Genomic DNA, 25,572 nt, shown 5'->3' with positions numbered 1-25,572 from the left:
CTCTCACTCTCTCTCTCTCTCTCTCTCTCTCTCTCTCTCTCTCTCTTCTCTCTCTCTCTCTCTCTCTCTCTCTCTCTCTCTCTCTCTCTCTCTCTCTCTCTCTCTCTCTCTCTCTATCATTGTCTGGCTCTCAGGTTCTCACTCTTCACACACAGTCTTTCTTCTCTCCCTTTCCCCCATGGTGCGTGATATGCGCCTTGATCCCGAGACCATTGGTCGGGGGAGCGCACTTCACCTCACCGGCACAGCTCAATAGCACCTACACGCCCATTGTAGTCCCCTATGTTCTCTTGATGTTGTTGTTGTTTTTCTCTTCCATTCCTATATGTAGGCATGTGCACTTTCAAAAAAAATAAAAAAAATAAAGCTAGACGGTGTCGTATTACCCTCGATCGTACCTGTCCCGTACCTATCCCCTACCGTACCGTGCCATCAAAGACGGCTGGTCACAATGCATATTCAAATAGGGCTTTCAAATGCAAGATCACAATGTAGAACAACTTGGAAGAATTAGTATGTATGCGAAGTGTATCGGTGGATGCATGCAGGGCGCGCGATAGTGCGGGTTCGAATCCCAGGTTTAAAAAAAAGGATTTTTTAAAGAATTTATAACATCCCTATGCTTTTTTTGTCTAGGTCATCAAGGCAAAAAAGCATAGCGTAGGGCCCTGAGCTTCCAAGCTCTCTCGTTCTAACCAAGAGTACATAACGTTGCCATAGCGCCCAGCGCAGTGATGACGTATGAAAGGCTTAGCTCCACCACAGAGAAGGTCGATCACTGCAGAATTTGGTCATTTTCAATTGGTTTATTGTATTCATGAAGTGAAAGAAGGGCTGTTTTCAATGCTGTTAGTGCAGTGAACTGCTTGTTAGTAGTCCTCTCGGTTGTGTCCTGGGACGTGACACCGACAGGAGAAAGCTGGAGTGCGGAGACATCAGCAGACAAGCGAAAATAGTGACGAACAAAATGCTGAAATCTTGGTTGGGACAAATCAGACGTTCAGTATTTCCCCCAACCAAGGACCATGCCGTTTGCTCTTTCCACTTCCTGAAGATGGATGTGATGCTTCCTGGCGACTCTCCTATCTCTCGTAACATCTTCTGAAGCAAGGTGAGACGACGGGTGGTGGAGATTGACGAATGAAATAATGTCGTAGTTTTGAAAGTTTGCTGAAAATGTCTCAGGAGAGATGGCGAATACCAAGCATCTTCTCCTAGAGGAAACAATTTCTTAGGCACAGTCAGCCTAGGGAAATGCAGGGGAAGGCCGATAAACAGTTCACGGCACTAACGGCATTGAACACAGCACTTCTTTCACATCGTGAATACAGTAAGGAAAATGACCAATTTCTGCAGTGATCGACCTTCTCTGTGGTGGAGCTAAGCCTTTCATACGTCATCACTGCGCTGGTCGCTATGGCAACGTGAGTATACAATTGGCGATAAGGCAAGTTTGGCTTATCGGATGGAAGCGGGAGATATGCCATTCGAACCGATATCAAATTGTCTTTCTTCTGGACCCTACTCGAAAAATCGATGCACTTCCCCTTTAAAAGCCGCGGACATACATGATTGTACATGACTGTAATACGAGCAAATACATGTATGCACCACTATTCTACTAATAAACTACAGCCGAAAACTACGAAGTCGAAAGCTACACAACAAGTGGACACATACAGATAATTTGCAAAAAAAGGTCAGATAGAGAACAGTACTTGCGTGACATAACGGCAGAACGAACAAGGCAGACTTAAAACACTCCAACACGCTGCAGCAAGATAACACTGGCAAACCGTGATCCAGTTCACACAGCGCTGGACAAACTTTGCTACCGTCAATGTATCCATAGTGACCTCCTGAAAATGCCAGGAAATGTTAAATTTTGAATTTTCCTTTGTTCAAGCACTGCACTTGCAGGCAAATGAAACGTCATCAAAAAGTGTGGAGCACGACCGCGGTACCGCGAATGGCGAGTGTCAGTGGAACCGCGCTGCTCCGCTGCATGTACCGCGGAGAAGCGGAGCCGCAGTGGAACCCGGGCCTTAGGCTGTGTTAACATGAGAATTTTCAACCCGGGTTGAAAGTCTGTACAGTCATGTATGGTGGAAAATTAGGTGCGTGCATACATGTATATGAAGTGAGTTAATCCGGGTCAATTACTGTACTGATATGCCAACAGAAGCCTTGGCAGTTGTGGTCAGTTTTGTGTGTGGGCTTTCATGAAGACGGTTGAAAGTAATAATAATTAAATGTGGTTCACTAACTCCCTTACTTACACCACACACTACCACCCTCTCGACTTTCACTGACTTGAGACTGAAAATAAATAAATCCAAGTAATATTAGTTACTCACCTCTCACAGACCTTCCTCCTCTCTTATCACGGCCAATGTGACCAGACATATCATGCGAGTGCCATGGATGCAAGATCTCCTTTTGTTGGCCGTCGTCTGTGATCCATTGCGGTAGGCCTTCATCTGTTTGGCGAAAAAGGACCCCACGATCCAAGACGAAGTTGACTGCAAAGCGTTTTATTGCTCTACGCCTCTTCGCGTCCGCAGGAAACGAGGCAGGCGTTTGCAAGCAACGCTTGCAAGACTTCGTCGTAACACGCCCGATTACCACCAAGAGAAGACATCTTCAGGACGTTTTGAAGAAAAAAGCCGAAAGCACAACTCATGATTGGGAACTGATTCCGCGGATGCATGTCGATCCGCGAAAACGGTCCATAGATGCAGGAAATGTGTGGAACCGTTTTCGCGGAGGAACCGTTTTCGCGGCTAGCTGGAACCGTTTTCGCGGTGAGGCCCCATCCGCGAAAACGGTTCCAAGAGGGCCATAGATGCAGGAAATGTGTGGAAGAACCGTTTTCGCGGAGGAACTGTTTTCGCGGCTAGGTTCCAGGGGGTAACCGGTGTATGCCTGGAACCATTTTCGCGTTTACACCGGGAGCCAGACTTTGTCAAAATATCAAACCAATACTTGTCCTAAATTTTCCTAAATTGAAGCTAGAGAGGAGGTCCGTTCGCCATTCTTGTAGTCGCTTCAAGGTGGCAAATAAGTCAGCATACCAGCCCGTCCTTCTCGGATGATCTGCTTGACCATTGTGCAACTTCTGAGACAAATACAATTGAAACAAATAAATAATATGATGGATGCATTGGCAAGTTCTTGTGACTTCACCAACGGTGGCAAGCATAATTTCGACATAATCACTTACTAGGCTGCAATAAAATGTGTAGAAGTATTTTCATGATCTCCAGTAAAAGGTAGCACCGAGTGGCCATCACCGAAAGACCTTGAACTACTGCAGAAACAAAGAATTCAAGCTTCAATTGGCAAACCTGTCGTAGCATTTGGGCACATTCTGTACTACTTTGTAGTAGATTTGGTACTCGAACCGTATGCGCAACGGATCGGGAGCTGGCTCACCGCCGATGTCTTGCGGCGCCGATTTTGCTTATGTGAACCAGGGAGTACTGTAAATATACAAAATTTCGGCGCTGCAAAATTTCGGCACTTCACGATTTTTGACATTTCGGCGGCGATTTATTTTCCGCGTGGGGTAGAGGGCATGGTATAGTGCGACAGGTGCTGTGAAAAATTTCATCGGCGTTTTAATTTAGGCGTTTTGGATCGGTGCCGAATATAGCCGAAATTAAATAGCTGACGAAAATTTGTATATTTACAGTAGTACAATACCGGTATTGTACTACTCCCTGGTGTGAATGCCCTATAAGGGTGTCTACTATTCAACTCAACACTACGACACAAAGGAGACTTCGAAGTGCATCTGTTCTCATTCACTCTTTGTAAACTCGAAAACTACACAATGTATCACCATCCGAGTGAAAATTACCAAGAGTACATGAAAACCGGGTTTTCATGTACTCTTGAAATTACTAATTGCAAGGAGAGATACCATAACAACACGAAAAGTACAAGACGTGAAAGTGAGAGGAAAAATCTTGTACAGAATATTCAACAGTGTGAAAGAAGAAGAGCTCAGCAATCCATGTGTGATGTAGATAAGATATTGATGCAAGATGCGACCTGCGGTGATTATCATGCCACTGTAATACAGTATCCAGTACGATTACCACAAGAACAATCTAAAACGTAGATGCTGCTGATGATCCAGTATGCCTATAATATAACAAGATCAACGTTCTTTTAATTGCAAAGTGGCCGATAGTGATACAACGAAGCGTCTTGATACAACGAAATGCACTTTACTCACTGGTGCCAATGTCCGACGATATGTACAATGTGGTTACTGCCTGCACGGACAGTGTTCAGCAAGGATCCCAAACCGTTGAAAGTTCCACGCCGATCCAATGACAAGGAAGTCAGCACCAGCCTCCATAATGACGTGGTATCTCGCCGTGACTTGAAGTATGGCCCTTACTTTGAACCAAATGACTATGTATCATTACAGTGCAATCTTCGTCAATTCTCTCGTCCAACTACTAAAATGCAACTTGTCTCCCGAGCTCCATCGCTCTCAAACCTTGACTGGATTGAAAAGAAAGGCAGCATCTTGTTTTTGGTATAGCTGTACCTTGGCAATTGTATTCAGAACGCAGTTGCGTCGATCCCCAAAATGCGTAGATGTACCTGGGATAAGTAGGATATACATACATGTTGCCAAGCGGCTCTTCGGCAGTGCAGGACCATGTGGGACCGATTCTGATCACTGGCGTGCATTCCTGCTGCGCTTTGGAAATGCCAGCACTCGTCTCCGAGAAGCAGTTGCCGCTTCAACTCGGAGGCACGCCAACGAAGTTGTGCCGTGGTCTGACATCAGAGCCTTTCTCGCACGCCGTGGTATTGCGTTGGACAAGCAACCCGGTGTCCGTCCTATCGGCACCGGCGAGTGTCGCCAGCGCATTGAGGCAAAGGCAATGGCCCTTGCAACCGGCCAGGATGTGCAGGAGACCTGCGGTGCAGACCAGCTATGTTCTGGGGCCAAGGCTGGTATTGAAGCTGCTGTTCACTCCATGTCCCAGCTATTCAATCAGGACGAGACTGAAGGTCTTTTACTGGTGGACGCGGCAAACGCGTTCAACTCCATCAGTCGGCCAGCAGCTCTCTGAAACTGCAGGGTTTTGTGGCCACGCTGTTCAAGGTTCCTCTTCAACTGCTATCGGGGCTTCCCAGTGGTAGTTCTGAAAGACCCGAATGGCGCCGGCACCCATACCATCCTCAGCCGCGAAGGAACAACCCAAGGCTGCCCATTAGCCATGCTCATGTATGCTATCGGCATACAGCCCCTCATCGAGCGTCTCAAGGATCCAAGTCATCACATCCAGAATTGGTACGCAGACGACTCATCGTGCCTCGGGAGGTTGCTGCGAATCAAGGAGTGGTTCCTCTCCCTCCTTGAGCAGGGTCCAGCGTTTGGGTACTTCGCCGAGCCCTCGAAATCCATCGTGATCGTCAAGCCCCATCATGTGGAGGCCGCCAAGACAATCTTCGGCAATCTAAACGTGCAAGTCACCACCTCCGGTCGCTTCCTGGGTAGCTACATTGGTGATCCAGAGGGAGTCTCTTCCTTTGTTCGTAGCAGAGTGAGTGATTGGGTCGATAATGTCAACTGTCTTCCCAAGGCAGCAAAGGCGTACCCGCAGTCAGCACACTCCGCGTTTACGAGATCCCTCTCGTGCGAGTGGACCTACCTCCAGCGTGTGTTGGAAGGCAGCGAGACCGAGTATACTCCCCTGCGGGACACTATCCGGCACGTATTCGCCCCCAGCTTGCTAGGTTGTGAGGTGCTTGACGTTGAGCAAGATCTGTTGGCCCTTCCAGCCAAAGTGGGAGGTCTCGGCCTGGCCAATCCCGTTACGTCAGCCCCTGATGCTCATGCCACATCGAAGCGCGCCACTGAGATTCTGCAGGCTGCCATTTGCACCGGTGCACCGGTCGACATGGCTCACCACATCAGCCAGTGCCGTCAAGTCACCAGCGAGGTCAGCCGTGCTCGAGACCTGCAGATGACGGAACGTAGTAAAGTCCTCCGAGCTGCGCTTCCGCGTCGCCAACAGCTGACCCTCAACCGCATCGTTGATGGCAACGCTTCCGGCTGGCTGACCGTGCTTCCTCTCAAGCAGGAAGGTTATGACATGTCGGCGGTCCAGTTCTGCGATCAGTTGGCCATTCGCTATGGCCAGGAGCCGAACGCTCTCCCGTCGCATTGCGATGGCTGTGGAGCTGCTTTCTCCCTACAGCATGGTCTGGATTGCATGAATGGTGGGCTCATCAAGCGCGGGCACAACGATGTCCGCGACTTCGATGCCCGGCTGGCAGACGTTGCATGGGGAGGTGTGGCTGTCGAGCCGGTGATGGTACCTGTGCAGGATGGCAACAACCGCCCCACACTGCAGGCAGATTGGCTGGTCCGGGGAGTTTGGGAAGGAGACAGGGTGGCGTACTTTGACAACCGCATCGTGGATGCCGACGCACCCAGCTACGTCCGCTCGAACCTCTCTTGGAACGCCGTATCCAACAGTGCTGCCTCTTTCAAGAAGAGAAAGTACAAGGCGGCCGCTGAGGAGCTGCGAGCATCCTTCACCCCGCTGGTCTGCTCAACTGATGGTGCACTGCACACAGAGTACCGTGCGTATCAACGGCGACTTGCTATGCGCCTTGCCTCCAGGTGGGACAAGTCCTACAGCAACGTCATGTCCTGAGTGCGGATCCACCATCAGTTTGCTGTTTTCCGAGCTGTCGACCTTCGTCTCCGGGGTTCACGTCGTCGTCTCGGTGGGCTGGCAATTTGCGATGGTGTCGGCCTTGGCGTTGGCCGTTAACATTCATGCGTATGGCACTTGTTGTTGTTGTTATGTGTGTGTGTGTGTGTGTGTGTGTGTGTGTGTGTGTGTGTGTGTGTGTGTATATGTGTTTGTTTTCTTTCCTTTTCTTTTCAGCTGTCATTTGCCCTGATCATGCCTCATGCGTGTTTCACAGCATAATACGTTTCCGCTCATTTTCTTCTTCAACACACGCTAGCTGTATTACTAGGGAGGTTTAGTCCCACGTAATCCGTGGGTACTTTACGTGTGTGTACCACGTGATACTAGTGACCCACGTACAGACGTTTTCTGATTCACGACATGCCGTGTATGGAGGCTCACCCACGTTCTGCCAGAACGTGGGTGAAAATCAGAATGGAGCGCATTGTGCAAGCTGTGAGGGTGCTCAGCTGAAGAAGTTTCCGAAGCACGAAATCAAAATATTGGATGAGCTTCTTAGGCCCGGGTAGCTTCGTCTTTGACCAGGTTTGGGCCATTCGCTTTATGCTTTTGTTTGTTCCGTGTGACTAAACACAACATTGCAACGTGGGTGCCCTTCATCCACTTTACGTGGATCACCCACGTACGCGTTTCCGTTACGTGGGAACTAAATTAACCTCCCTACTTTGTTCTTGCCCGTACAAGAGGCTATTATAGCAATAAAAACTGCTTTATGGCAGTTTTCTAAAAAAAGTTATTGTGTTCTAGTCCATGGAGCCCGTCTAAAAAGTAAGAAATTAACGAAATGTGATAGCTGAAAATTAAAATTTCACACAAAACCTCACAATAATCACAACACTTGAAATGCTGCTTTCAACTTTAACTTGTACTGCACCAACAATTGGCAACATGCATGCATAGGAAAGAAGATCACGAGGGGAAAAGGTCTTCTACATGTAGCTTTTAATTCTGTGTGTGATTATTGTGAGGTTTTGTGTGAAATTTTAATTTTCAGCTATCACATTTCGTTAATTTCTTACTTTTTAGACGGGTTCCATGGACTAGAACACAATAACTTTTTTTAGAAAACTGCCATAAAGCAGTTTTTATTGCTATAATTTCTTTTGTTTTTTCTGTCACCAATCAATGCCAATCAATGGAATGCCCTATATGAATATGTAAATGATGGCTTTCACATCATATCAAGAGGTATACCAAGAGTACATAATGGGGGTTATGTACTCTTGATTATACGCATTGATGTGCAAGCCTTTTTTTGCAGAAAATGGCACTAGCATAATGCATGTTCTTCTGCGGGGAAACATGTGAGTAGTCAGGTGGCGATACTTTTTTTATACGGAGGTCATTCTGTGCATGTTGCTGTTGCAGAATTTCATGACTCTGCCATAAATTTGTCTTGCCTTTCAGATATTTCAGATTTCCCCACCCTCGATCAGATTTATATAGAAGAAATGTAGCGTGTCGCAGATGTTTTTGTTGATTCTGTGTTTATAATGGTTTATAATCATGGGTTATCGTGATAAGGTCATCCTGCATCATATTGCACTGAAATCGTAATCCTGTTGATGTCGATACAACTCTTGGAAGTAGTTCAATGACTTCAAACTGTTAGTCCACGATTTTCTAAAACACAGCAAAGGAGGAACAATAAACATGTATTAAAATGTAAACAATACATTGCTGAGTCCGACACCTCGTTCTAACAACTACACTGATCCTGAGGATAAAAGGGTCAAGGCTATGGTTGGAGGTACTGATACTGAGAGATAAACAAGGCACTCCATGATAATAAAATCTTACACATCTTTTGGTGAGTATGAATGATATCCAGTCGAACCTCTTTAGGACGAACACCAAGGGACCGATGGTATTTATTCTGTGAGTTTGTCTTAACCTATTTTATAATACATGTATAACCAGTGAATACAATTATTTCTCCAATAGACATACGAACAGATTTCTTCTACAGCGAAAGATTCTAAGCCACACCGACTCATCTCGTATGAAACAAAAGAGTCACTAGAGAGGTTCTGCAAAACGAAAATGCGTACAAACTTTCGCTCTACATCATGAAGTGCGCAAACTTCGCAACTTTGGACGCGAAACTTGCAGGGAACGCGAAATGAACTGTTGTAGGAAATTTCGTGAGATCGGGTCATGGCGTACGTGCACTTGGCCCGCGCAAACTACGAAAATGTGCAGAACGCAAAGTTCGTGCAAAAATTCGTACACACTTTTGCAAGGACTGTCGCGAAACTTCGTTCGAATTTTTGTTTTGCAGAACCTCTCCAGTGAACCTTTCTTTAGCAACATGACGGCAACTGAGGCTGTGTTTACATGAGAAATTTCAACCCGGGTCGAGTTCAGCCCGGGTTGAAAGTCTGTACGACAAACAAAAGAGGTGAGCGTTTACATGAAGACAGGTGACCCGGGTCAAATACTGATATGCCGCCAAAAGTCCACTTCTACAGTCCTGTATGGTCACGTGAATCCGTTCGCGCGAAATTTGCATCTGCAGTGCTGTTCAAACCTGGCGCGAGATACGCACAGAAGTACGTTTGTACGATTTTCTTGACCCGGGTTGATTTCAACCCTCCCCTTGGGGGGAGGGTTGAAATCAACCCGGGGCGAAATTTCAACCCGGGTCAAGCGCAATGCGTCATGTAAACGCGCCATTCACTTTGTGCACATGGCGGGTTGAAATCTGACCCGGGTCGAACTCAACCCGGGTTGAAACGCTTCATGTAAAAACAGCAACAGAGAAAGTACGATACATGTACTGCACATTCTTGCAAGTACTACCAAGAGTACGGGGGGTTATGTACTCTTGGTACTACAAACAGATTGCAGATCGTAATTCTTGCTTTGGCGGCACGAAACTTTATTTGGGGCAGTGCAATCTCGGCAGTACTCACTCAAACAGCCCAGACTCGAGTAAACAAATGCAATCATACAAGTACGAGATTTTCACGAGACGACACTGCACCCATTGGCTTGTTTCGTATGAAGCAAACAAGTTACTGAACCTCTCCACAATGGAGATTTTCCCTGATATGCGAATTTATTTGGCAAACTCGGTCAATGAGTCCTTGAACCTTTCCCTCCAGATTGGGAACTGCCAACGATAGTATGCCACTGACCAGTGCCTTACTTGTAACGTACTAATGTGCAATGAATATGAGTATTTTGACAACACATCTAACATAAGCTTTACCGTCGAGAAGGGGAACTCGCGTTCTTCGCACACTGTAGGCAAGGGCAAAGAGATAAAAATGGATCTAAATCCGAATAAAATCAGCACACGTTTCCGTAAATGAAAGGGTGAGCATAAGCAAATGAATCGAAGGAAACTGGTCAACTCAGAGATCGCCTATCATTGAGTATTCCGTAAAAGGAGGCCTCGGCAGCGGAAAAGCTAAATTTAGAAAGGAGATCCTGTCAGCTTTTCCATTATTTATTGCATTCCGCCCAAAATCAGCACACTTTTCGTAAATGAAAGAGTCAACACTAACTTGTACGCCCTTGAGAAACGCCTCAACTTCAAAACCTATGTATTTGTTTACCGCTGCCTGAATGGACTTGCTAGTCCTCTTCTGCGAGACCGCTTTGCCTTGCGCGCCCATGGTGCTCGCACTGCAGCCACCACCCGTGGCCAAGTCTCTGCTGCTCTTGTTCTGCCCCCCGCTAACACCCGATATGGCTTTAGTGCAATTTCTTATTTGGGCGCTGCCAGGTGGAATACACTTCCACCGGCTTGCCGCATGTCTAGTTCACCAGCTGAATTTCGCTCATCCATCAAATTATACCTAGGGTTCCCTGTAAAAAGGCGCTGACGCCTGTTGGGAATTCCCTAGTAAAAGAAGAATAAATAATAATAATAATAATAATATAATAACACAAGCAAATGAATCAAAGGGAACTGGTCAACTCACCTGTCATTGAGTGATATTCCGCGAAAGGAGGTCTCAGCAGCACCAAAACGAAATAAGCCAGGCCAGGAGACGAAATATCCGAAACAGCTCATGCAAGAAGCAGTTCCAAAGAAGGAAGTTCCTCGTGCATGCACATCCGAAAAGGCAACAACAAAAAGTCTGCAATGCACACGCATGCGGCCATCCGGCCGCGCGATGGTAGGAGCCATGGAGTAGCTCCGGCCTCCCTGCAGGACCAGGTACCGAGCATCTTACGTAGAAACTTACGTAGCTACGTAGACAACGTGTCTGAATAGCGGTGTCGTTAGGTAGCGCCATGTGAACACAATAATAGAAAAGCTGACAGGATCGCTTTTCTAAATAATACTGTAAAAAAAAAAAAAGTAGGATATTGACCCGCGTACTCGGGTGTTACCGTACCCTCCTAATTAAAAAAAAATCCCTCCTGCTACGCACAGTACGCAGTCGGGATGATATTAGTAGTAGTAGTAGTAGTAGTGTAGTAGTAGTAGTATTTATTATTTGACTAGGGGAGTCCCAACAGGCATGGCCTTGTTACAGGGAACCCTAGGTGAATCTTTGTGAGGTGAGCAAAAGTACCAGCAGATTGTGCCTGACGACAGTTTGGAGGAAGAGTGTTCCACCGACCTGCCGCCAGAAAAGAAACTGAGCGCAGTCCATACCCAATATGTACAGTAGGTATATTTATATATTTATTACAACATCTCAAGACTCGGTGGAAACACCGGCCAATGTTAAAGAGAGTGGGTGATTGCCAACCACGGCGATAAATAAAAGTAAGGGGAGGGAAAAAGAAAGAGTAGTAAAATGAACAGCAACAACTCCGTAAAGAAAGAGAAAGATAATGTCAAATAAAAACAGTGAAAAACACAGAGACGCAAAGGACATGTGGATAATGAGCTATGCATGTCGTAGTAAATAAGGGGCGGCACGGATCTTAAACAGGCGGAGTGAGGTCAGGTCCTTAACTTCTCTGGGTAGAGTGAGCCAAACAGAATAAGCAATAAAGAGAGGGGAGCGCAAAAGAGTGGATGAGTTACACTTAGGGAGTAAGAGTGAGTTTCTAGTTCTTAGAGAAGAGAACCAATTAAAACACATGAGATGAGGTGGGCACAACTCAAGCTTAATAGAATGGACAAGAGAAGCCAGGTGTGCACTGCGTCCATGTGATAACGGGGTTGTGTGAGCGATTTTATAAAGGGCGGATGATGAGAGCATGCGGGGTTGACGGAGGAGAATTTTAAGGATTTTCTTGTGATGTATTTCAAGCTTTGCAGCAGCGGAAGAGGATAACCCAACCCAAGACGTATCTGCATAATGAAATATTGGGCGAAGGTAGGCGAAATAAAAAAGAAGCTTGCAAGAAAGTGGCTCCCGTAAGAAGACCATAGGTCTGTGGGAAACACCCTAGTAAAAAAAATAAAATAATAATAATAAAGTGGGAGGTAGGAGCAGTGGGGGGGGAGAGAATTCCTAAGGATTTACTTGATTTTTTTACAGATAATTCGATGTGAGGTACCCAAGAGAGTGCAGAGTCAATCACAATGCCAAGGTGTTTGTGAGAAGACACTATGTCAATTGGATTTGGAAAGTTGGCATGGATGAGGGTTGTGAACTCCGGCTGGGGCGGGAAGAGCATGATCTTTGTTTTTGATAGATTTGGGGACAACCTCCAGGACGACATCCAGGAAAGAACTTCCTAGTAATTTGTAAGGCAGCTGTATCCTGGCCACGAGTACGAGCATTTGTGTGCGGGCCAACTGAACGCAGGAGAAACAGTGACTGAAGGAGGGGGCTAGTAATTGATATTCGGGAGGTAACACCCTCGTGCTTGGGTAATATCAAGAGTACATAATGTACTCTTGGTAATATCCTATACATACCAAATAAGGAAGGCCCCAGGCCTTGTGTGAAGACATAAAATATAGACGATTATGAGCCCGTTTACGGGAGATAGATAAATAATTAGACACCTAAATAAGGCATACCGTAAAATCCCGCCAGAGCGCCCCTACCTCCTCGACGCTTCAGCTCATCATGTGGGGATAGGAGGGGCGGATGGGCGAGTCCTTGCCGCATTCAGTGCTACCAAGAGTACATAACCCCCCAGAGTATGCAACTCCACTACAGTAAGATCGGGCGCCGAAGAACACCTCGCCGAAGAACACCCAGGCTGGAAAACCGGCAAAATTTAAGAACAGTCCAGGCTAGAATTATCAGATTTAAGAACACTTTTAAAATTTGGAACATTGTACATGTATGGGAGGTGAGTACATGTCATGTACACTTGTAAACAGTAACTGCTACATGTACAGTCATTCCCATTTACGCCACCCACTAGTTTAGAAGTACTACATTGCACTACATGTACATGACAAACGTCATGACGTCACTCGACTCGCCGCGCGCGTGTGAATAAGAACGGTCTGGCTAGAATCAAAAATTTAAGAACTTTCCTAGGCTGCGCTCGAGCCCCTGCGTTCTTCGGCGCCCGATCTTACTGTATGGGTGCTGTCCCGACAGAATTTCAAGTTGACGTCATTTTGATGATGCAATGCACACTGTACACGGATTATCAGACGAATCCGGAACCTGTGGTTGACCGAAGCCTATCTGATCCTGTACAAATTATTGCAAAGAAAAACGTGTGGCACGAAAAATCGTACTCCGGAACCTCCCTACTCCCTATCTCGTACACCGATCAAAGGTCAAGAGCCAGGAGTCACGTGATCATGCAGGACTGTAGAAGTGGACTTTTGGCGGCATATCAGTATTTGACCCGGGTCAACTGTCTTCATGTAAACGCTCACCTCTTTTGTCTATCGTACAGACTTTCAACCCGGGCTGAACTCGACCCGGGTTGAAATTTCTCATGTAAACCAGGGAGTCGTAAACGACTCCCTGATGTAAACACACACAGCCTCATTGTAAAAAAAAAGAAAAAAGAAAAAGAGAGGGCCCAGGAGTCGTACAGACCCAGGGAGTCGTAAAAAACGACTCCCTGTACAGACCCGACAAAATGCAGGGTTTGTGCGATTCCTGGTCGAGAGGATGGGCACTGTTGCGTACATTTCCAACGGGGTTGAGCACGCGTCTGCAGTACAGTACGGCATCACAGACATGCGCGCGACAGAGTCATACGACTCGCGAGGATAATCACGTCCCTGACAAGAAGTCAGGGAGGCCTCGAGGGGCGGATGGGATGAGACGGGGCGCTCTGGCGGGATTTTACGGTACTTGTCCCGTAGAGGCCTAAAAGGCACGTGTCAATAGTATGGATACGACAATTCCTACCCACACATGCCATTGGTGGCAAAAAACCAAAGGTGTGAACGACCCCCGGGGGTCGTTCACACCACAGGGGCCCCTGTCATGTCTTGTACGAGTAAAAAGTCTTGTAGGCACGATTTCGCACCAATGACAATGTACAAACACAATAATAGAAAAGCTGACAGGATCGCTTTTCTAAATGATGATGGTACAACAGTTGCTGTCCTCTGTTGCTGTCCTCGATGGGCCTCGTGTTTTCCTTGTCGCTTGCGCGTGACATTCACTGCAGGGGCGTCGGAAGGTATTTTAGTGTGGTACGGACAGCCAACTGAACTGAAGTACAATTTGCTCGTGGGGGAGGGGTGGCTGAGCCGAAAAAATTGGAAATTTAGAGCCCAAATCAGTGCGTATTATTGATGCACAGGGTACTTGGGGCAAAAAATTAGTGGTACGGTCAATACCGTAGACGGCGTAGTGACCGTACCGTGTGCGACGCCGCGCCCCTGCACTGCATATCCATAATGGCCTGGGCTCTCTAATCTAGCCCCACTTTCTCTGTCGCTGTCAACACTTTGTGTTTCGGCTCGCAGTGGAGGCTTTTTGCGTGGAGCGCAAGCCTGAGCAGTAGTAAATTGCAATCTGTTGTGTCAGAAGGGCTAGCGTGGCCTCGAAGTGCTTGTGCTTGTAGAAGTTGGAATCGTCTAGCCAGGCTATTCGCCGTCATGGCCCACGCTCGCCTGAGAAGTCCAAGGTCGTCCTGGGCAAGGAACGCCATGCAGGTCTTTGAAGGTAAGCCGAATGTAGCAAACCTTGTTGCTTAGTATCGCTTCGTAGTTAGCGCAGCATCAAGAAAACGCTTCCAAGCAAACCGTTAGTAAAGTGCAGTTTCCAAGGGCGAAAGCACTTTCTGGTGAGTTTCTGTTTGAAAATAGCACTCTTCGTTCAGCAGCAAATTAGTACTACAGCAAATACATCAGGGCTCACCACGATCATACAAAATTCAAAACGCGTCGACCACCATTTTGAAAAATGGCGACAGCCGGGGAGGCCAGAGTTTGTACGGTCATAGCGGCTACGCACCGGAGTTCATGCTGATCCATGTACGCGATGTACAGTCGAGTTGTAAAATACCTGTATTTTAAGACTCCCTGGTCTAGTCTGTACCGTGAAGGGCCAATGCCGAAGATAATCTATTTGTTAACGCCGGGAAAGACACGCGGAGAACTGAAAAAGTCCTTTCTCCAAGCCACGTTGGTCTTTTTTCTCAATCCGCTGTTGCATGTCGACCAAGATATGTCCGTGAGGTATTAGGGAGGTTCTGCTCTACGTTTTGGGAACGCGACGCAAAGAATCACGCAAACTTTCTTCGCGTTCCCGTAACGTAAAGAAATGCTGTTCTGCTCTACGTTTCACCTAGAGAAGTCACGTGGAATATGTACTGGGAATTTCCCCTTCCATATTTGGCAGTTTTCTGCATGCAGTTGATCGATACCCAGCAAATCCGTACGCATTTTCTCTGCGTGTGCCACAACGTAGAGAACCCCATCTCCGCGTAGAAATCTGGAGCCAAAACACGCGAAGCCGTAGACTCTAACCCAGACACCTGCTCTCTACATGATTTCTCTACGTTTCACGTATAGCAGAACCTCCCTACTGGTGAACTGGAGTCCTGGCATCTACTTCGAAGTACAATATTTTGCAGCGCCTAGCTAACCAATGTGGTCAGTAGAACACAGCGTTTCCTGATCGCGACTCGGCAAACTCTTTTCTGTTTGACCTTGCAAGTTTCACTCTGCGAGTGTGGAGTTTCGTGGCCACAAATGAATACCTTAGTCATGGCCGTAGGGGCGTGGCATAGGACTGTTCGGTCTGCTTTGGAAGGTCATGTTACGCCACATAGTGTCCAAGATAATTCACTCTATTTTCATTTTTGCAGCCAAGGATACTGTACTGGCTCAGATAGGTCCTTTTATTTTGAAGTTTTGCGGTAAACTGCACTCGGAAACGAGTCTCATACAGCAGATTACAATCGTAGCATGTACCGTATTTCCCCGATTATAAGTTGCACTCGATTATAAGTCACACCCCCATTTTCAGGTTTGAGCCATATTGTTTCGATATATTCACTTCAGTAGTATGTCATGCTCGATTGTCAGTCGCACCCCCTTTTTTACCCTGAATTTTAGTGTAAATAGGTGCGACTTATAATCGGGGAAATACAGTATACATAATTCTCCTTGAACTACATATACATGTGCTATCGGCTGCTTCTTACAACAGTTTTGCTCGAGGCTCCGACATTTGGACTTGCAAACAGACGTGCTTCTTTTCCTCGACTGGTAGGTAGCAGCAAGTTGGAACAAACTCAGCACAGTGTAGTCACTTCACACCAGGGCTAGGGAGCAGTAAAATACCGGCATTTACTACTCCCCCCGCTTCACGTTCACACTCAGCTCCCCTCGCACCGGTAACGCTGCTGTTTTATTGTTTTCAAAGGTGTCGAAAATGGCCAGCATGTGCAATCATGTTCAAAATTGGTATACTGTATATACCATGCACGCAACATGTATTAAAGACCTCATACCCGGTACTTGTACAAGTCCAGTCCACGCATCGACAGGTGAACGCTGCACGCGGACTTTGCGGTACTTTTTTTATCCTGTTTTGGGCGTTTTGCGGACATGGCACGGCAAACCCTAGCTGCTTTGTTTGCGATTTTTGCGATACGGCATTACGCGCCTGGACCATGATGACAAGTGACTGGTATGATCCCTGACTGGCCTGAGTCCTTAGCTCGAGTCAACACGAAGGTAAACTCTTCACTTGGAACGCTTGCTGTTTCCTCGGCCCTTTCTTGTTGTACTTGCAGATATGCGCACGGCTGCCAGTTTTTGTTGGTGCGCGCAGGAACGCACGCCTACCTTGATGTCTTCAAAAAAGTAAAAAGTGGTTCTACTCGGCCGATTCTCACCGTAGATAGCTCATTTTCTCGGTTTTTGGAATTCTCTATCGGCACCGTCCCCGATTTCTAAATTTTCTTTTCATTCACTTGTTCGCACGTCTTCGAGTTTGAGTGATTCACCATCCGACCTCATCCAAACGAAGGCCAAATCGGACTGGTACGTATCTGTATTGACTCCGCGTGAAGTTGCACGTGCTGCGGAAGGATCTGCCGATTAACTTTGCTCATGTGCCATATTAGGCTTTTCGTACGGTAGAGTTGTATCGCCGGTGTTTGGAAGTGAAATTAGGACATATTCTGCTTGCCCATGATGTTGGCTGCTTCCCACTAGCTGAAAACAGACCCGGAGTAGGATGACTGTAACTGAGACTCCACCATATCGCAACAGCTTGCCAGGAGTGGTATCATATCATGCTATTATTAAGCCCTTGTATTGCTCTTGTAGCGCAGCAATTGCGGTTTCTACTTCCGGATCCACATGGGGGGAGGGCATCAGCATATTGCGACCATTCTGGGATGGACAGTAAGTCATTGATAAAATTCACAAGACAACAATCTGGTTGTCGATGAAGAACTCTGACATTGTCAGTACGCATAACGTGCTCGCGCGGTTAGTGCCTCCGGGGCACGATTTTGTCAATGTGCAACAGATGGAGCACTACTCAAGAGAGGGCACTATTCAAAAGAGCGCGCTATTCAAGAGAGAGAGAGCACTATTCAAGAGAGAGAGAGAGAGAGCACTATTCAAGAGAGAGAGAAAGAGAGAGAGAGAGAGAGAGAGAGAGCACTATTCAAGAGAGAGAGAGAGAGAGAGAGAGAGAGAGAGAGAGAGAGAGAGAGAGAGAGAGAGAGAGAGAGAGCACTAATCAAGAGAGGGCACTATTTTTAAATGCTGGTAAATTCACGTCATCCAGCAGCACTGTACACAATGTATATACGCCCCGTTATCGAATATCGTTCTCTGGCTATGTCAGCTATGAATGTTCAGCAACAAGATGCCCTCGAACGTCTCCAACGGCGGTCAGCAAAACTCTGCCTCCGACTCCTCCTCTTCAGTCCTTGCCACCACAGTTCGTTACTCCACCACGTCACTTGGCCTACCCTCTCATCCCGCAGGAAGCTCAAGCAGCTACTCTTTGCACACGCCATCGCTGTCAAACGATCCCCGCCACACATCCAGCTTGCGACCTCAGGCTACATCACCGAGCCACCAAGCCGAGAATTGAGGCGTCATCGAGTCTTTGCCCTCCCCACCACCCACTCCACCCGCCTTCAACGTTCACCCTTGTACTCAGCATGCACTCAGTACAACCACCTGCCACAACACTGTTACTCCCTCCGAGAAATAAATGCATTCGAAAGAGAAGTTACCCCGATCATAGTATCATCTATTTGCACATGCTCCAACCCCCGCTGTAGCCCAGCCTAGGTATAGTATTTTAATCAAGGTCTATCGCCTACCTGCCCTCGCAATGGATATACTTCCCTCCTCGTCTTTACTTAAATGAAGCACCCAAACCACGGCTGCCACTAGCCACTGTTTCTCCCGGTTTATTGCACCCACTCTGATTGATAACACATAGTACTGTCTCTCTCTTATTGGCTACGGCCACCGTGAGAATAAAGATAATAAAACGAAGAAGGCAAAGAAAAACAGAGCCTAAAGTGCACTGTAAACTATCACGACTCAACAGAAAGTGCGACAAGAACTGCGATTTTGATCCAAAAACCACCAGTACAATAACATGGACAAGAACATTACTAAAAGAACACCAAACTCGCACATGCGGTTGGTTACAAGCTGGGTGGGCTTTATGTTTTTACTGACACTTAGAGACTGGGGCACTATTCAAGATAGGGCTCTAATCGTCCGAGTACGGTATGAGTGCTGAAACTAGGGAAACAACCAAAAAGAAGGGACTCACTGTCCAGAAAAAGCCACTTCCTAGCTGCGTGGTGTAGACCAGGCTGAATAGTGACGGTCAATTCTTCAGCCGTGCAAGCTGTTGAATGGTGCAATCCCAGCACAAGTTGCTATGGCTTCTGCTTTAGCATCGCTATCATCGTCTCCGGCGATGGGCGTCAACTGGTCGTGTAGAAAGTCTGGCTGCCAACCCTAACTGGTTTTCTCCACTTCCTGCAGTGTAGTCACCTATGACCCATTTTAGGGCTCGCGGCATTGATCACCAATTTTGCGTCTTGTTTGTTCCCTTTCCCTCCCCTCTACTTTCCTCCTCTCTCATCCCTCTCCCCTCCTCCTCTCTCTTCTCTCTCTCTCCTCTACCCTCCTCCTCTCTCTTCTCTCTTCTCTCTCCCCTCTACCCACCTCCTCTCTCTTCTCTCTTTCCCTTCTACACTCCTCCTCTCTCTTCTTTCTCCCCTCTATCCTCCTCTCTCTTCTCTTCCCCCCTCTGCCCGCCTCCTTTCTCTTCTCTCTTTCCCCTCTACCCTCCTCCTCTCTCTTCTTTCTCCCCTCTCCCCTCCTCTTTTTCTCTCCCCCTCTACACTCCCCCTCTCTCTTCTTTCTCCCCTCTACCCTCCTCTCGCTTCTCTTCCCCCCTCTACCCGCCTCCTCTCTCTTCTCTCTTTCCCCTCTACCCTCTTCCTCTCTCTTCTTTCTCCCCTCTACCCCCTCTTTTTTTCTCTCCCCTCTTCCCACCTCCTCTCTCTTCTCTGTCCTCTTACGTTTCCCCTCTCTGTTCACAGTGGTATTGTGGATGTCGGTGACCGGTGTGCTTGTCCCAGTTAGCGAATCCAGCACCTGTACACAATCGCCAAACAAATACAATTGCAAGAGCCTTAATCTCAATGCTATTCCTCAAGATGCAGGTAGTGATCTAAAGTTTCTGTAAGTGCTAGGTCTCATGAAGGCTAAGGATTCTCCGTGATGGCGTTTTATTTACTTTGATCATAGTCTCCAACAAGAGTTTCCGTAACTTGATAGAAAGAAGGAGCATGATGCATTATGTATAATCATCGTGTATGCATATGTGAACGCGTGAGTGTGTATCTGTGTAAATGAACACACACACATGCACAAACTGTGTGTGCATTTGTGTCCATTTGTGTGTGTGTGTGTATTTGTGTGTGTGTATTTGCGTATGCGAGGATGCGTACATGTGCGTATGTGTACATGCATGCAAGCATGTGTGTGTGTGTGTGTGTGTGTGTGTGTGTGGTTGTGGGTCTGTGTGTATGTGTGTGTGTATGTGTGTGTGTGTGTGTGTGTGCGTGTGTGTGTGTGTGTGTGTACGTGTGCATGAGTCCATGTCTTGTGGGGTCGGGTGTTGGGTCTCCCACATATTATTAGTTTGTGCGTGAAGCATTTCGACAGTAGTATACAGTGGGGGCCTCATTCCACCAGCTCATCCACTTTTACAGGAAGCGCGACTTTAAAAGTCTGAACAATACATTGAGCAGTCACTGCTTAGACGGCGACTACATCATTGCACACTGGGAGAAAAGCTGGTTTATAGCAAAGGTTCCTGTTTCGAGTCCTGGTGGCGGCAAAATATTTTGACTTATTCTCATTTCCAAAAAGAATAATTAAATTTTGTTCATGACATCTCTATAAAACGTTAGTAAAATGACGCTTCAGCTGGTTCTGTTTATTGTGTTCCATTTTTCAATCCTTCAATTTAACTTGTGAATCCGAAGCCTGGAGAAATTGTTGAACAGGCGTTCCTTAGGTAAAAACTACACCATAGCTGACCTATTATACAAGGTTTGAGTCCTAGTGGATACAGTCAATGTTCTCTATGGAGTTTCTTCTTTCTCTTTTAGCCTTTAAAGAATAAAGAGGGAGGAGAAAAAGAAAGAAAAAAGGGCCGGGAAATGAATAAAAGATGGTGGCAAAATCAAGTCAATAACAACAGTTGTTCGCCCAATCTTTTCTAAAATATTTGCAGGTGCTAAAAGATCAATGTTGCCCAATAACAAGGAAGTCAATGAGACTGTCGAGGAGTAAGAGATATCAAGGACACAATACTAGAATTTTAGTAAAACCTGGTGTAAGCGACCTCTGGGCTTAGTGACCACCTGCTTTTAACGCCCGTTTTTTTCCATGCACCAACAGTTCTACACAGACACTGTGGGACGTGGTTCTAAAGACCACCTGGCTTTAACGATCGCTTTTGCTTGCACCGTGGGGTGGTTGCTTATAAACCAGGTTTTACTGTAATGCATAGGAGGTGGTGCGGGGGATCGAGTAGGATGAACAATACAAGCCTAAAGCTGTGTTCACAACTGGCGCGTGTACGCGTGAAACCACGCATTTGTGCGTATTTTGCTGGCTTTTGGGTGCCATGCGTACGGAAACGCACCGAAATGGAAATTCCAACATGTTGGAATTTTCAGCACGTATCAGGCGTGTATCAGCGTACATGCCAGTCACATTCACTGTCGGGGTCAAAAAATCAGTGCCCGAAGGTGCCGCACACGCTGAATATGACTCAGATTGCTGTTTTGTTTTGGAAAGCCTGAACACGCGTTTGGGCACGCATGAACCGCAAGCGTGCCGCGTCCACGCGCCAGTTGGGAACACAGCTTAAGTGCAGAGTGCCACACATACATTAGGAACAAAATATAATATGACCTGGTTTAAGTTAAATCATCTATAGTCCATTCATTCAAGAAAATATTATCCTAGCATTCGGCCATAGAGGAGTCCACTTTTCAAAATTGTTTTTTGCAATCCCCATGAAAGGCTCTTCCAATTATGTTTCTTCAGTCTATTTCTCCAAAAAGCAAGCCATAAGAAGAATAAGAATTCGACCAGGTTTTGCCCCCAAAAGCACTGAATTGGGAAAACCATGAAAATCCTGGCCATTTTCTCGAATTGCAACAGTACGTGGTGTGGTTCTAACCCCAGTTGAGGTATCTTTTTGGACCTTTCCAGGTTTCAAATTTTGCCTCCCTCTACCATGCACGATAAAATCACGAAAAATCACCGAATGCGGAAAATAATTCACGTTTCGTGTCAGACTCGGCTAGAGGCCGAGTTTTCCACATCCGTAGGAACGCCACCACCCTTCAAGGATCAAGGAGCGATCCTTGATCTCACCAGAGCAAGCGTTCATTTGTTATTGATTATGAATGGACTGTAATTTCATGATAGATAATTGGCAAAATTGGTAGAAAATACATAGTCTGATAAGAATTTTGACATAAGAGGGTAGCAGACCGGATTTCAGGTTAGGTTAAACATGTAATTTTAGGTGTATTACAATTTCCATGTCAGGGACCTGCCAGGTTTCAGGTTTAATGTAGAATTAGGCTTCCGGCCAACCCGTCTCATTGCACTCTGGTGCATTTTAGGCCGCGGTCACGCATGAAAGGTTTGCACCGGCTTTGCGGAGACGAAAAGCGTAACTACCGCTGCCGCTTTTGCGGAACGCGTGATCCAGCGGTCACTATAGTTACTGTGTTCGTTAACGCTCCGCTTTGGCCGAGGGAATGAGAATGCACATACATGTCATTTGATATTTTTGTAGTTTCTGTCCGAGTTGAATTGTGAGAGAGCTTGTTTCGAAGGATGGAGTTTTCCATGGTATATTAATCGCACGTTTCTTTCTTCGGCTTCAGGAATGTCGAACACAACTTGATAAGCAACATTGGGGAAGGAGACTTTTCATCATATCCTCAATTGGAAGAACTGTAAGGAATTCGTGTGCGTGTGTGTGTGTGTGTGAGAGAGAGAGAGAGAGAGTGTGTGCGTGTGTGTGTGTGTGTGTATGTGTGTGTGTGTGGATGTGCGTGTATGTATGTGTGTGTGTGTGTGTGTGTGTGTGTGTGTGTGTGTGTGTGTGTGTGTGTGTGTGTGTGTGTGTGTGTGTGTGTGTGTGTGTGTGTGTGTGTGTGTGTGTGTGTGTGTGTGTGTCCCATATGGTGCAGTGGTATGTGCAGCGATTTCCAATCGATAGGTTGCGGGTTCGATTCCCGACGATTATGGTCACACACGTCTTTCTTCTCTTTCTCAGACTCTTCCTGACTTTTCTTTCATTCTCCTGGGTGGTTACCAACAGCCAGTGCATGCCGGAGTATGTGGTGTGATGTGTGTGTGGGAAAAAAAAAAAAAAAAAAAAAAAAAAAAAAAAAAAAGACCAAAAATAGGGATTCACTGGCCAGAAAAAGTCACTTCAAATAGCTGTATGGTGTAGACCAGGCTGAATAGTGACGGTCAATTCTTCAGCCTTGCAAGCTGTTGAATGGTGCAATCCCAGCACAAGTTGCTATGGCTTCTGCCGTAGCATTGCTATCATCGCCTCAGGCGATGGGCGTCAAAGGTCAAGGTCAAAGGTGTGTGTGTGTGTGTGGATGTGCGTGCACATGCACTTTATCTCCTATGTTGTCAGGCAACGTTGAATTTGTCATAGTGCTCCTTTGTGCTTCATGTCTTTGCTGTATGCGTTATGTGGCTGGTTTGAACTAGTTGTCACGAAGCAGGGACTTGTATTTGGAGAACAACAGTTAGCATTCTGTCCAGCCTTGGAGTTGGCCTATTTTGGGGTGCTTCCTGCAAAGTCTGCTTACCACTTCCCGAAGTTCACATGCGGTAAAATGGGAAACTTTCGGTACAGCTCCTATTTCGCAATTTCCATGGCTATTGCACATTTTTGGTTTCGGACAAAGCAGCTACCATTTTTTACATCGCAAACATTCGGAAATTGCAGCAAATTATTTTGTGCCTGGACTGTGCTTTTCGTCGTTGGGCAGGATATTGGCCTAGTTGCAACTGTGGAGAAGTGAAAAAAAGTGTTCATGGTACATTATCTGCCCCGTTTCAAGGACCAAAGGAATCTTTTCAACTGTGGCTACTGTCCAGACATGCAGTAGGTTCGAATCCCACTTCTGAAAACATGTTACGACTACAAGCTAGGTACTTATAGGCCAGCAACTAGGGGTCTCAGTGAACATAGTCAAGTAGATGAGATGTACGGGACCGGCTTTGCAATCAATTTTAGTGTGCACTGTCAGCGTAGTTAGACATCGATCTACCGGCAGCAAAGGGCTGATTCAGACAAGTTTTAGTTATTTGCCGATAGGCGCAAACCTTTGTCAATATTGACCTTTAGATGTCAACTCCTGAACTCGGTCACCTCGAAGTATATGCATGGTGGAAGAGAAGCCTGGGGGCAGGACTGAGAATGCGAAGATGGTTGTGAAATTCCCGTGGATTGTGGTTGGCTGGAAATGTGTAACCAATGGTAACCAGTAAATGGCCAGCGATTTGAGAATCCTGCCGTTTTTTGCTTTGTACGTGTTGGAGAAAATGGTGAAAATCAATGTTTAATGTTTTGCTTTCTAAAAAATAAAATGGACCAAGGAACTACAAGTTACGGTATAATGTCCACTAACACCACCAGTTACTAAACAATCAGCTCATGCGATAACATTGCACGACTCTGACCGACGGTACTGACATTCTTCAACTAACCGGCTAACAGCTTTAGCACATCTTGGATACGCACTCCAACAGCCTTCCATCATCCAAGATGTGCTAAAGCTGTTAGGCAGTTAGTTGTAGAACGTCAGTACCGTCGGTCAGAGTCGTGCAATGTTATCGCATGAGCTGATTGTTCAGTAACTGGTGGTGTTAGTGGACATTAGAGCGTACCTTGTAGTCCCTTGTTCCTTTTTATTTTGTTTATAAATTAATCCTTGGCTCTCCATCCAGTTTCCTTTCTACATTCATTATTGGTTCAACATCCGAGTTTCAAATCAATGTATAATTATACAAGTTACAATAATTGCGGAAGGAGGACGAAGATGCTCTTTAGCACAATTTGTTCTTTTACTCTCTGAACCTGAGTCGTCAGCCGTGACTTCTAGATGACGATCGATCATTTCACAGGTGATCAGATTGAGATTTTGATGCAAGCTAGTTAAAGAAAAATTGAGGACATCGCTCAACTGCATTATTAAGAAAAGGTCTTTTGGAAACTGACAACCGCTCTATTCAGTTGCTATTCACAATCTCCGCATGCGCTGCATTAAACCTGCTTCATTGTGATGTTAACTAGGATACTGAGCCAGTAAAAAAAATGTAAAATAGAAGAAGAAAAACATATGGGAACGAGTTATGAAGCAATTATCCGCCTAATTTCCTTTAAAAAAAGGGCCGGGGCCACGTGAAAACTGTACACGGCTTACGATGCGTTTTCTCCAATTTCTTTTAATCAGGAGATTTACTAGTCATCCTGAATGCCTCCCCGCAACTTCGTGCTACCTTGCTAGTTATGGGTTGGGCAGACCACCAATTCTGTCTGTCTGCTATCATCCTTAAATGAATTCAACTGAACTTCAACAAAATCAATATCATTTCAACATTACCATCTTGGACCATCAACAGGAACAAAGAAATGTGATAGGATTCCCATTGAAAACAGTTGCAAGAAAACTATCCTTTATTCATGGTGTTTTTTGAGCGGGCGTGCCATTAAGTTTCCTGCTATTTTATGACTACTGTCTCAATGATGCCTGTTGATAATGCACTCACTTCAGGAATCTCAAGGAGAACTCGCTTACTGAGCTTGGTGAAACCGCGTTTGGCAGCATCGACAACCTTCTAACGCTGTGAGTACATCCTGTCTTGTTTCACTTCCCCGTATTTTTTGCACATGGCAGCCAGATG

At 46.3% G+C, this 25,572-nt stretch overlaps 1 protein-coding gene across 1 annotated transcript; it reads left to right on the top strand.

Annotated features, from left to right (window-relative positions):
- The first annotated feature begins 14,526 nt into the window (after positions 1-14,526).
- LOC135826714 (leucine-rich repeat and immunoglobulin-like domain-containing nogo receptor-interacting protein 3) lies at positions 14,527-25,518 on the top strand. Its single transcript, XM_065339315.1, has 4 exons — positions 14,527-14,767; positions 19,647-19,788; positions 22,524-22,595; positions 25,443-25,518. The coding sequence occupies exons 1-4, from the start codon at positions 14,701-14,703 to the stop codon at positions 25,516-25,518; spliced, it is 357 nt and encodes a 118-aa protein (XP_065195387.1). The 5' UTR covers positions 14,527-14,700.
- Positions 25,519-25,572: the final 54 nt, after the last annotated feature.

The sequence above is a fragment of the Sycon ciliatum genome, chromosome 10, assembly GCF_964019385.1.
Source record: "Sycon ciliatum chromosome 10, ocSycCili1.1, whole genome shotgun sequence".
NCBI classification, from domain to species: Eukaryota; Metazoa; Porifera; class Calcarea; order Leucosolenida; family Sycettidae; genus Sycon; species Sycon ciliatum.
The sequence above is the reverse complement of the archived record's forward strand: the minus strand, read 5'-3'. Positions and strand labels throughout refer to the sequence as shown.

What these genes read in the sequence shown, in the direction of transcription:
- LOC135826714 (XM_065339315.1), top strand. Translation starts at nt 14,701, where the DNA reads ATGGCCCACGCTCGCCTGAGAAGTCCAAGGTCGTCCTGGGCAAGGAAC. An exon ending in CGCCATGCAGGTCTTTGAAG is followed by an intron (nt 14,768 to 19,646) that starts GTAAGCCGAATG and finishes CTCTGTTCACAG; the next exon opens with TGGTATTGTGGATGTCGGTG. An exon ending in GGTAGTGATCTAAAGTTTCT is followed by an intron (nt 19,789 to 22,523) that starts GTAAGTGCTAGG and finishes CTTCGGCTTCAG; the next exon opens with GAATGTCGAACACAACTTGA.